Genomic DNA, 13,558 nt, shown 5'->3' with positions numbered 1-13,558 from the left:
CTTCTTTTCTTATTAGAGGGGAGACAATGGTAGAAAAGAAAACACATTATTTTTAAATAATCTTTTTTTTTTTCTGGTCATGGACCCCAAATGTTCTTGGTGCAAAAATTCTCTTTCAACTGAAGCATATGAACTTTATTTTGGATGTCTGAAATAGTAACCCAACTCAGCCCTCCAACATTGATGATTTATATTAGATATATGTGTATGTGCATGTATATCTGCACCTGTGTGTGAGTGTGAATGTGTGTGTGGTGTGTGTGTGTGTGTGTGTATCCATGGGAAAGCTGATGTGATCCAGGCCTTATGCTCTTCTTATCCATAACTCAACTGCTAAAACATAAAGCTCTTGTTCTTTGGGCTGTTCCATCTGACAGCTCCATCATTACTGGATCTTTCTGTTCAAATGTCCAGAACCCTCAGGAACAGGTTCCTGTCCCAACCCTGACAAATGCTGCTCTTTCGTATCTCAAGGAGAGAAAACAGGAATTTCACCAAATGTCTTCGGATTTGAGCATGCTGGATACACAGGTTGCTCATCTAAATCTGCAATGAAGGGGACAAACGTTCTTCTTTGGGAAAATCTTTATTATGTAAATATATTTACACCAAGATATACATGCACAGGAAGGTCCCCGTATGCATCCAGGTGTCATCTATGAAAGACACGAGGGTCACTGGTTGTAAATGAATCTCATGGCACCTCGTTTTCATCATCACTGGATACTTTCTCTGGGTTAGCAAAGGTCAGGAAGACTTGTTCCAGTGTGATCTGACTGACGGAATAGTCTTCTAAATCAAATTGCTCTTTAGCTTGCTCCAAAATGCCAAACACCTTTAACAACAGCAACAAAAACGCAGTTACCATTGCAATCTCCCCTTCAGCCCCCAACTCACATGAGCCTCTCCTCCACTCCCCCAATTCCTATCAAGTGTATGTTGGAAGACAGAAGGTACAGAAGGGAGAGGTGAGAAGGTGGAAGAACAGAGAATTGAGAAAGTGAGAGGAGGCCATTCTCTGTTCCCATTTGCTTGATGGATATGGAGTAATAATGGAATTCAGGACAAGAAATTGTAGCTATTGAACTCTAGGGGTGTTTGAAAAGCAACCTAATGGTGCTACTCCCCCAACAATGCCAGGTTCCCATTCCACATTCCCGAATCCCAAATACTCCCCATCGTTAGTGCTCTCTTAACATGCAATGTTAGAAGGGCAAGGTTGCTACTATCACCTTTCCCCAGCGATTGTCCTTGCTAGGAATGTAGTAGTTAAGGATCCCTTGATTCTCATGTTTTAAGACACTACCTAAGAAAGGAAAATAGGACAGGCGAATAATCTTACAGGCTTCATTTGAAATTGCCAAAATATTACTACATTTAATTATATACTGTGGAGGGGTGAATAGAGGAGGTCAATATGAAAGGAGATATGACCTGCTAACCCACTCTCTTTGGTATCCATGACATGGTTAATGCTTTCAGCAGATTTATTCCTCATGAAATCATCTTATTATATGGAGTTCATAGCAAGTATTGAAGGCAGGATTTGAGGTACAATAAATTATCAGCTGACATGCCCAATATGAAAAATCTGAGCCTTCTAAAAGTCTTATGTTTGCAGAGGGACCCAATCCAAGACAGCCTATTAGAAGTGGCTGTGGTTCACAGTACTCACGGAGAAGAATGGAGAGGAGTGAGTGAATTTAGCACCTTCAGCTGACATATCCAGATTCTCACATTGGGACCAACTTGGCTAAAAACTCAACCCATGGAGAACAAGGAAGAGCACGGGGTGGAGATGGCCCACCAAGGAGCCCCATGGAGCCAAAGGAACCCCCACCTCTAGCCAAGAGAAGCACCGAGTGATTGTGAGACCCTGCCCAGGAAACCATGCTTTTCCCATGGGTCTTTGTAACCCACAGCTCAAGAGATCCCCTTATGAGCCCAGACCACCAGGGCCTTGGGTCTGATACACAGAGCTCTGTGAAGTCTTGACAGAGCATCCACTCAGGTATACACAGAGACCCAGGAGTTTTATATACTCCAGCCTTGGGATCCTTGGCAAGGTGGGAGGTCCATCTGTACATATCCCTAGGAAGTAAGCTGAATCCAGGGAGCCAAGCAGTACATTCTGCAGGCCCCACTTCCACATCACATCACAAGTTAAGACCTACTGGCTTGGAATCCCAGCCAACCAATGGCAGTGAGTTGGAGTCTCCCTGAGATGGGTCCAAGTTCCTGGGGGAGGGGCAGCTGCCATCTCTGTGGTTTGGTCAACTCAGCCACTTCAGCCTGTCAGCTTTGAAGAATACAGGCAGTCCAAACAAGGAAAGGTCCCCCACAACACAGCACACCTGCTATACCAAAAAGCAGCCAGACTGCTGCTTTGGGTGGGTCCCTGATCCCTTTCTTCCTGACTGAGTGAAACCTTCCAACAGAGGTCTCCAGCTACCTCCTACAGGTACATGTAGGCTGGTGACCAAAGGAGGGACTCCTCCCTAACTCATTCTATGAGGCCAGCATCATCCTGATACCAAAACTGGACAGAGATACAACAAAAAAGAAAACTTCAGGCCTCGATGAAAATCAGCGCAAAAATCCTCAATAAAATAAGCAAACCGAATCCACCCACACATCAAAAAGCTTGTCCACCACGATCAAGTTGGCTTCATCCCCGGGATGCAAGGCTGGTTCAACATATGCAAATCAATAAATGTGATTCATCACATAAACAGAACTAAAGACAAAAACCACATGATTAACTCAATAGATGCAGAAAAGGCCTTCGATAAAATTCAACATCCCTTCAGGTTAAAAATTTTCAATACACTAGATACTGAAGGGACATACCTCAAACTCATAAGAGCCATATATGACAAGCCCACCACCAATATCATACTGAATGGGCAAAAGCTGGAAGCATTCCCCTTGAAAGCTGGCACAAGAACAAGTATGTCCTCTCTTACTACTCTTATTCAACATAGTATTGGATACAGTATCTTGGTTGGCAGGTTTTTTTCTCTTCAGTAATTTGAACATGTCATCCCACTCTCTCCTTGCCCATGAGGTCCCTGCTGCGAAATCTGCAGCTAGCCTTATGGAATCTCCCTTATATGTTATTTGCTTTTGTTTTTTCTCTTGCTGCTTTCAGGATCCTCTCTTTGTGCTTGATTTTTGACCATTTAATTATAATGTCTTGATGTAGCCTTGTTTGTATCGAATCCGAATGCAGATATGTGACCCTCTTGTACCTGGATATTTATGTTTTTCTTAATATTTGGAAAATCTTCTGCTTTTATTTCTTTAAATAATCTAACAATTTGTTTTTTCTTCTTCCTCACAAACTCTAATAATGTAAATACTGGCTCTTTTGATGCTGTTCTATAAATCTCATGAGCTTTCTTCATTCCTCTTAATTTTTCTTTTAATTGTCTAACTGTATATTTTCAAAAAGCCTATTTGAGTTGAGATAGTTTTCTCTGCTTGATAAATTCTGCTGTTAATGCTTTCTACTGCATTCTTCATTTTATTCACTGTATATTACATATCCATGATTTCTGTTTGATTTTTTAAGAAGAAATTTCAATGTTTCTATTAAGTTACTAGTCTGGGTAATTTATTGTTTACCTGATTTTGTTGAATTGTTTTTCTGTATTATCCTGAAGTGTGCAGAGCTTTTTGATTTTGTTTTTAAGATGGAGTCTCACTCTGTTGCCCAGGCTGGAGTCCAGTGGCGCGATCTCAGCTCACCACAACCTCCACCTTCCGGGTTCAAGCGATTCTCCTCCCTCAGCCTCCCGAGTAGCTGGGATTACAGGCACCTGCCACCATGCCTGGCTAATTTTTCTATTTTTAGTAGAGATGGGGTTTCACCATATTGGCCAGGCTGGTCTCAAATTCCTAACCTTGTGATCCGCCCGCCTTGGCCTTCCAAAGTGCTGGGATTACAGCTGTGAGCCACCGTGCCTTAGCCTATGGAGCTTTCTTAAAGTGATTTATTGATCACATCAAATCAAACTCTGACACAATAAGTCCTCAAAAATATTTGCCACACAAACGCATAAGTGAATATTCAACTTCTTAATGGACATATCCATCTACATGTGTCAAGGGCACACCATCAACACTATGACCAACACTGGGGTGATAATTTTTCCACACAGCTCGTTCTTCACATATGCTTGACCATCCATTTCATATCTGTTTTCTGATTTTCTTTTCTTTTTGCTTTTTTGAGATGAAGTCTCTCTCTGTCACCCAGGCTAAAGTGCAATGGCATGACCTCTGCTCACTGGAACCTACACCTCTCCGGTTCAAGTAATTCTCCTGCCTCAGCCTCCTGAGTAGCTGAGACCACAGGTGCACGCCGTCATGTACAGCTAATTTTTGTATTTTTAATGGATATGGGGATTCATCATGTTGACCAGGCTGGTCTTGAACTCCTGACCTCAGGTAATCCACCCACTTCAGCCTCCCAAAGTGCTGGGATTACAAGCATGAGCCACTGTACCTGACCCTGATTTTCATTCTTACTGTGTAATCAATTTTGCTATTTTCCATTGCCTAGGAGACAAATTTTCAACCCCTTAGCCTAACACACAACAGGAACTTCTGTGGTATTTTGCTCAGCCTACTAAAGTGGAAACTAAGATGAAAAGCCAGAATTATTAAAAGCCTTGCCATTGCCCACACTTTAGGTTAAGGAAAGAGAGATAAGAGACAGATCGAAATGGATGGTCTCACTTGTACTGTTCCATGTAGGCAGAGAGGTGCCTACTGAATTTAGCATGAAGAAACAGCACTCAGAAACCAAACTCCTCTTGAAAGGAGAGAAATATGTTCTTGAGAAATGTGTTAAATTGTATTTGTTGTTCTCACCATTCATATGATTTATGTCTTCAATACCAATTTTCTGTGAGTTATTGATAGGTATTGATTTTCTATAATGTTCCTTTGGCAACGTTCTTATTTGCATTTCAATACCATATCCTAGCTGAGACAGTAAAAGCATAAAGTTGCATTTGTAGTGTGAAGGAAAACACCTTAAAATTTGACATGAATAATCTGTGAAACTAATTGAGAATTATGCTAAAATAGGACTTTGGGTATATAATTTATTTTTAGTTTTTATTTATTATCATTATTTTTTTAGAGATGGGGTCTTGCTCTGTCACCCAGACTGGAGTGCAACAGCACAATCATAGCTAATTGCAGCCTAAACCCTGGGGCTCAAGCAGTTCTCTGGACTTAGCCTACCAAGTTGCTGGAAGTACAGGCGTGAGCTACTGCACCCAACTAATTTATAAACATAAAACTGCCTTGTTAGGTGATGTAAGAGTTTGTGAGAACCTCTGTTTTTTGTGAAACTTAGCATAATCTGCCACAAGAGACTTATAGTATCAAACGTTGCCAAAGGAACATTATAGAAAATCAATACCTATCAATAACTCACAGAAAACTGCTATTGAAGACATAAATCACATGGATGGTGAGAACAACAAACATGATTTAACACATTTCTCAAACTCCTGAGCTCAAGTGACCTGCCCGCCTCAGCCTCCCAAAGTGCTGGGATTACAGGCGTGAACCACTGCACCGGGCCGATGTAATATATTTCTGACAAAGGTAGCGCAACTTAATTTACCTGGAAATGTTGTTGTAACAAAACGTTTAAAATCCTCTAATTTATCTTTAGTCTTGACCTTGACCTTGAGGATGTAAATGTTGCCAAACTTGTTCTTGAGATGCTGAGGGCTGCCCAAGCACATGAACTTCCCTTGCACCATGATGGCTAGACTGGTACAGAGCGCATCACATTCCTCCATACTTGCAAAACAAAAGGGCAGAATGTTGTAAGGGTAAAAGTAAAAAGTTCTCTTTTGGAGGACACTGTGTAGTTCAATCAGAGCCAGAATTTTGCGACCCTATTTTCAATCAGAAGTTGTATTTTTCCAATCATAAAACTCGTCGATGGGAAGTGGGAATTTTTCAAATGAAAAAGAACATAGTGCCCAATTTTCAAATAGAGCATCTTCTGAAGTCCTGTCTTTTCCTCACTTTTTTTGTTAAACTCAGTGAGGATTTTTAGTCATTTGATTTATTAGGATTAACATGAATCCTAATTCCTAATGAGGAACTAACGTACTCAGGCAAGTTTACTGTCCAATATTATCCACTGGGCCTAAATAATTCCCTCTTACAGCCACTACAACTCTCTCGCTAGCCCTCAACCAAGCCTCCCAGTGAGCCACACCTGTGGGAGGTTATAACGATGGCTTTTCCACTTTCGCGTGTCTTTGTCACTATGTTCCAGAGCAGGCGTCGGGCTACTGGGTCCATGCCAGTTGATGGCTCATCCAGGAAGATGATTGAAGACCTTCCCATTAGGGCAATAGCAGTACTCAGCCTACGTTTGTTTCCTTCACTTCATGGCCAAAGAAGGACAGAAAAAGTGAGAGAAGAAATGGCTATACATATCAGTTATGTATAGGAAAGAGTTAGTACAAATTTCCCAAATGCTGAGCGTCCCAGCAAACACTTAACATGGATGTCCGCAATGCTGATTATATGTGACTTTGATTAGGTAGCAGGCCCAATTACAGATGTGTATATCAATTCATTTAAATTTGAGATATAGAGGAGTGACTTTTATGTAATAAATTTTGGCAGCATTATCAGTGGCATTTATTTACCCATGTTCTTAGAGTGTTACAGTTTCCAAGTCATATAAATCACATCATAATTCAAAGGGCCTACATTCCTCCTTACTTGGTAGACAAAGAACTATAGGGACCCTAGAAAGAGAAGACACTCCTTTTTTTGAGGTTCAGAGGATATAGTTCAAATAGAACCAAGACTTTGCGTTTCATCTCTGCAAAGAGAAGATGTAGAACTGTATTGATTTGCCTTATTACTGGCATCTGAAGCCTAGCAGAACATTAGATAGTTTCACAAGTAGGTAATTGTGGGAAGCGGAGCTTAGGTGGAGCTGTAAGCTTCATTTCAAACAGCAAGAACAAAAGGAAGCACCTCAATGTTAGCAGCATCAACAGAAAAGAGCGGTAGCATAGTGACTCACCTGTAGGTGCTGATAAGCCTGTCAGCATGAGACTCCAGTTCCAGTGAATTCAACCATTTGTTCACATACAGCTTAATCTGGGGCTCAGAGACTCCCCATATTCTGGCATACATAATCATTATTTCCTGAGCAGTCATATATTCCAGCAAGGCATCAAATTGAGGACAGTAGCCAATTCTTGACCTTACCTAATAACAAAAATTGCCTTGAGTAAACAGCCAAGTCATCCACCCCACTACACATCCATGGATGAGATGGCAAACCTGCAGTCCTCCAAGCCATGCTTCTAAGAGTCCTACCAAGATTATTTTTTTCCTAAAGGGCTACACAATTATAGCTGTCAGACCTGTTGTAGGACATTGGGATAATAGCTTCCATAATTCAGTTTTAATGATCTTGGGGATAAAGAAGTTAGAAATAAAATTCTAGAGCCACACAATTTGGAGGATTATTAGAATATGAGATGCTCTTCTCATTAATCAGGAACTCCAAGGAGCATGGCCACCATGATGTTTTGGCTTTGTTTAACCTGTAGAGCCATATGTATATCTTGTTCCAGAGTAAGGCTGAACCAGAAGCAAAGCCTTTCCGCATTCATCCCCAAACCAGAGATTGCAATAAATGTTGCTTTACCAATTAGTCAAACCCTTCTGTTGATTTACACTGAGGTGCACATAGCCTAAGAGCCAGAGAAAAGGCTATCAAATTAAATTAAATTAAATTAAATTACTAATTAATTTACAGTGTTTCCAAACTATTCATGCCCCCTAAACTCCTGGCATGGCACGAGACCCTGCCCCTCTGTTTGAAGTGACAGGGGCTTTAAAAGACTAGCTCCCTTTACACACCACCCTTCATTTTTCTCATTTTCCTCTTTTGGGATTCATACATTAAGTATTAGGGCATTAAAACACAACTGCATTATAAATAAAATTATAAAGTAACCACACATGCTCAGGGAAAGACACAGGCTCAGAAAATGCCTGAGAAGAACTTATTTTCACACCCCAGGCTGATCCTAAGCACAGAGACAGCAATCCAAAAAACAAAAACAATAAATAAAAAGTAACAAACAGCAGCAAACCTAGGAGAATGAGGAAAATATAATTTCCAGAATTACTACTTTATTAGAGTCAAATGTCCAGTTTTTAATAAAACTCAGAATCATAGAGGGAAACAGGAAAGTATGACCCATCAAAGGATGAAAGGAAAAAAAAATGAATGGAAATTGTACTGAAAAAGACATGAAGGCAGATATACTACAAAAATACCTTAAAATATTGTCTTAACGATGCTTTAAAAACTAAATGGAGATGTGGAGGAAGTCAAGAAAATGATGTACAAACAAAATGGAAATATCAATAAGAGGGAGAAACTTTAAAAGGAAAAAAAAATTCTAGAGTGGAAAAGTATAATAACTGAAATAAAGTATTAACTAGTAGGATTGAAAGTCATGTTTGAGGCTGGGCGTGGTGGCTCACGCCTGTAATCCCAGCACTTTGGGAGGCCAAGGCAGGTGGATCATGAGGTCAGGAGATCTAGACCATTCTGGCTAACATGGTGAAATCCTGTCTCTACTAAAAATACAAAAAATTAGCCAGGTGTGGTGGCGGGCACCTGTAGTACCAGCTACTCGAGAGGCTGAGGCAGGAGAATGGTGTGAACCCGGGAGGCAAAGCCTGCAGTGAGCCGAGATTGCACCACGGCATGCCAGCCTGGGCGACAGAGCAAGACTCCATCTCAAAAAAAAAAAAAAAAAAAAAAAAAAAAAAAAGTCATGTTTGAATAGGCAGAAGAAACAATTAATTAACTTTACTGTAGGACAATGGCAATTATTTAGTCCGAGGAACAGAAAGAAAAAAGATCAAAAAAAGAAAAAAAGAAAAAAGATCAAAGAAATGTAAACAGAGCCTAAGGGACCTTTGGAATACCATCAAGTGGACTAATGTATACACTGTGGTATTCAAGAAGGAGAAGAAAGAAAAGGGCAGAGAGATAATTTGAAGAAATAATGATTGAAAACTTTCCAAATTTGATTAATAGAAACATCCAGGAGCCCAATGAACTCTAAGTAAAATGAACTCAAAGAGACCCACACCAAGACATGTTATTATAAATTTGGCAAAAGCCAAAGCCAGAGAGAGAATCTTGAAATCAGGAAGACAGAAGCCATGGATCACGTTAAAAAAAAAAAATCTCTCAAGATTATCAGCAGATATCAGAAACTTCAGCAACCAGAGGCAATGGGCTGAACCAGAAGAAAAGCCTTTCCCCATCCACCCTCAAAACTGTTAGAAGAAGAAAACTGTCAAACAAGAATCTTGCATCTGGTAAAACTATTTCAAGAGTGAAGAAGAAATTAAGACATTATCAGATAAATGAAAGTTGATGGAGTTTGTTGTCAATAGACCTGTCCTGTAGGAAATGCTCAAGGAAGTCCTACAAGGTGAAATGAAAAGACACTGGACAATAAGTTAATGCCATAAGAAGTAAAGATCTCAATAAAGGTAAATACATAGGGAATTATAAAAGCTAATAGTATCATAACAAAAGTTTGTTACTTTACATTTTGTTTTCTACGTAATTTAAAATTTTAATGCATTTAAAATAATTATGTTTTGGGCACATAGTGTATAAAGATGTAATTTTGTGACATCAGCAACTGAAAGGGGTGGTGATGGAGCTGTAAAGGAGCAGAGTTTTTTATGTTACTGAAGTTAAGTTGATATAAATTCAAATTAGTATAACATTAGTATATTAAATGTACTGTCTGATAACTACAAAGAAAATAGTTACAGAATATTTACAAAAGAAAATGAGAAAGGAATTTAAATGTTTTACTACAAAAAAATCAACTAAATGCAAAGGAAAATAGTAATGCTGGCTGGGCATGGTGGCTCACATCTGTAATCTCAGCACTTTGGGAGGCTGAGACAGGTGGATCACTTGAGGTCAGGAGTTCGAGACCAGCCTGGCCAATATGGTGAAATCTATCTCTTACTAAAAATATAGGAAAAAACAATTAGCCTGGTATGCTGGCATCAGCCTGTAATCTCAGCTACTCTGAAAGCTGAGGCAGAAGAATCATTAGAACCCAGGAGGCGGAGGTTACAATGAGCTGAGATTGTGCCACAGTACTCCAGCCTGGGTGACAGAGTGAGACTCAATCTCAAAAAAAAAAAAAAAAAAAAAAAAACCAGTAATGCAGGAAATTGGGGATATAAAAGCTATAAGGCATACAGAAAAAATAGCAAAATGATGGAATAAGTTTCTCCTTATAAGTACTTTAAATATAAATACATTAAACTCTCCAATCAAAAGACAGAGATTGGCAGAACGAATTTAAAAAAAAAATGATTCAACTAGATGCCATCTCCAGGAGACTCACTTTAGATCCAAAGACATAAGTAGACTGAAAATGAAAGGATGGAAAAAAAGATATTTCATGCATTTAGTAATCAAATGGGGTATAAGGGTGGCTACACTAATATCAGATAAAATGGACCTTAAATCAAGAAAATTTAGAAGAAGCAAAGAATATTACATATTAATAAAAGGTTCAATTCAGAATGGAGATGTAAAAAGTAAAAACATTTACACATCTAATAGCAGATCCTCAAAATAGAAGAATTAAAGAAACAATTCTATAATAATAGTTGGATATTTTAATATCCTACTCTCATTAATGAATAGAACAACCAGACAGAAGATCAATAAGGATATAGACACCTTAAATAACACAATAAACCAATTAGATCTAACTAACATATGCAGAACACTAATCAACAAAAAACAGAGTACACACTCTTTTTACGTGCACATGGGACATCTTCCAGGATGAACCATATTTTAGGCTATAAATTAAATCTCAGTAGATTTGAAAAGATAAACCACCTTTTCCAACCATAATTGGATGAATTTAGGTATCATTAACAGGAAAAAACCTGGAAAATTCACAAATTTGCAGAAATTAAACTACACACTCTTAAACAATCAATGGCTAAATGAAGAAATCATAAGAGAATTTAGAAAATGCTTAGAGATGAGTGAAAACAAAGAAAACACTACACAAAAACTCATGAGGCCCAGCAAAAGCAGTGTTCAGGGGGAAATTTATAGCTATGTTCTGTCCTTGGAGCCAATGGTCAGTGTTGCCCCAAAAGTGGTGGCTGAGGAGTTCTTATAGTGGACTGCCCCACATCACCCTGAGGTAGAGCCAATTGGGATTCCAAAGAAAGAAGCCCTAGATAACCGTCCAAAACATTTGTTAGGAAAATTTACATATGAGAGTTGTGGTGTCCTTGTGATGGATAGCAAAAAAGATGTTCTACCTGGGTATGGCTATAAGGAGGGAGTTGGTTTACAGAGTGTTTAAAGAATTTGGCTCAGGGCCAGGGCTACTTTCTATGTGTTTAGCAAGATGTTTGACCTTTCAGTTTTGGGCAACAACTTAAAGAACTTCATCAGTGTCTTGGAATGTTCCTTGGCACCTTCCAGGCCCTGGCTTGTGTCCAAGCCTGTAGGAGAAGGCATAAAGCTGGCCTTGAACAGCAACTCAGTTTGGTCAAGGCACTCTGTTTTCTCAGTCAGGACAAAGATAGAAAACAGGGGAACTGGGAGCCATACAAACTATAAATGCTTACATTAAAAAACAAAGAAACAAAAATAAACATGGAAACCAGCTGTGTGATTCCTGGATGTAAGTCAAGTTTCCATGGACTCTGGCACCATGAAAAAGTGACTAATTCACATAGACCTTGCTACTTCTACATTTAAAAAAGGAGTGCCACCCCTGTATTTAAAATGAGATCTGCCAATATCCCATGAGCCATAGTTGCTGCTCAGCATGTCTCTGAGTGGGAAAAACCACAAAATATCAAGCACAAATTTGACTGATATGCATAGATTTGAACTAGTTTGGTCACCAATATGGCCTTCTATGTAATACCTTCATAACCCTGACTAGGAGTTCTTTTTCCCTATCCTCCCATAACTCGATGGTGCTGGAGACCAAGTCATCTGTCTCCTGACTCTACTATAAACACTATAGCAACCATCCCATTTTTTTTTCTCCAGGCAGAGAATGACAATACAACAACAATGACAAAAAAGGCAGCATCCTAGCAAATTATAACCATGATCCAGTTTTATATCCCTGAATATTCACTCAGTCAGGATGCTTGGACCCTGACTTCTATTTGGAAAAGATAGTTGCATTTGATATGAAGCCAGATCTCACAGTTAATATAGATTCTAAGAAGCTTAGTGGTAATGTTGTGGCACTTTCCAAGTTAATCAAAGTGAGTTTTTCTATAGACTTATCTCTTCTCTGGATTTATTATTTTCCTCTTAATTTTTCTTGAATTTTTATGCATCTGTTCTGTTCATATTGTGCAAGGTATAGGGAAATTAATAGATTGATCTATTTTTTTTCTTTTAAAAAATCAGTTACATTTCTATACGCTAACAATAAAACTCCCCAAAAGGAAATTAAGAAAACAATTCAATTTATATAGCATCAAAAAGAGTAAAATGCATAGGAATAGACTTAACCAATAAGTTAAAAGTCTCTTACACTGAAAACTATAAAAATTGCTGAAAAATTAAAGAAGACATAAATAAATAGGAATACATCCCATATTCATGGATTGAGAAACTTACTATTGTTGTCACAAATAATCTCCAGATTCAATGCAGTTTCTATCAAAATCCTGATAACCTTTTTTTTTCTTTTCTTTTTTTTTTTTTTTGCAGAAGTAGAAAAATGCATCCTAAAATTCATGTAGTACCTTCCGGGACCCAAATGGCCAAAACAATCTTTTGAAAGGAAGGATGAAATTAGAGGACTCATACTTTATAAATTCAAAACTTACTGAAAAGTTTCAGTAATGAAAAACTGTGTGGCATAAGTACACACATACAGATCCGTAAAAGAGAACAGAGATCCAGAAATAAATCCTCAGGAAATGATCGATTAATCACACATGGGTGCCAAGACCATTCAATAGACAAAGGACAGACTTTTCAACAAACGATGTTGAGAAAACTGGATATTCACATGAATAAGATTGATGTTGGATCCTTCCCTTGCACTATATACCACAATAAACTCAAAATGGATCAAAGACCTAAACATGTTAGTTAAACTTCTAAAGCTCTTAGAAAAAAAATAGAGGAAAAACTTCATGACATCGAATTTGACAATAATTTTGTGGATAGGACACCAAAATCACAGGCAACAAAAGAAAAATTAGATAAAATGAACTTCATATTAAAACATGTGTGCACCAAAGGATACCAGAAAAGGCAGAAAAAGCTTCTTTCTCAGGTTACACCCTCTCTTCCAGGTGGCATGTGCAGCCAATGACTGGTAGATGCAGAGATACAAAGGCTAGCAACCTTGTTTCAATTGCGGGACTTGTGAAAGGTCATCTTGCTGCAGAGCTCTCAGTAAAATGGAGCAAGGCCTCAGGTGCAACT

At 38.7% G+C, this 13,558-nt stretch overlaps 1 protein-coding gene across 1 annotated transcript in view; it reads right to left on the bottom strand.

The window, feature by feature from the left end:
• Positions 1-570: 570 nt before the first annotated feature.
• The window catches only part of ABCA15 (ATP binding cassette subfamily A member 15), a 178,540-nt gene continuing 165,552 nt past the window's right edge, over positions 571-13,558 (bottom strand). Inside the window, exons 27-31 of the mRNA XM_028841598.2 lie at positions 7,079-7,266; positions 6,254-6,424; positions 5,645-5,826; positions 1,233-1,306; positions 571-835 (exon numbers count right to left, since the gene is read on the bottom strand). Of these exons, the coding sequence (XP_028697431.2) occupies positions 695-835; positions 1,233-1,306; positions 5,645-5,826; positions 6,254-6,424; positions 7,079-7,266 (756 nt within the window). The 3' untranslated portion in view covers positions 571-694. The remainder of the gene's footprint in view (positions 836-1,232; positions 1,307-5,644; positions 5,827-6,253; positions 6,425-7,078; positions 7,267-13,558) is intronic.

This window comes from Macaca mulatta, chromosome 20 (assembly GCF_049350105.2).
Source record: "Macaca mulatta isolate MMU2019108-1 chromosome 20, T2T-MMU8v2.0, whole genome shotgun sequence".
Classification (NCBI taxonomy): domain Eukaryota; kingdom Metazoa; phylum Chordata; class Mammalia; order Primates; family Cercopithecidae; genus Macaca; species Macaca mulatta.
This window is presented reverse-complemented; position numbering and strand designations above follow the sequence as displayed.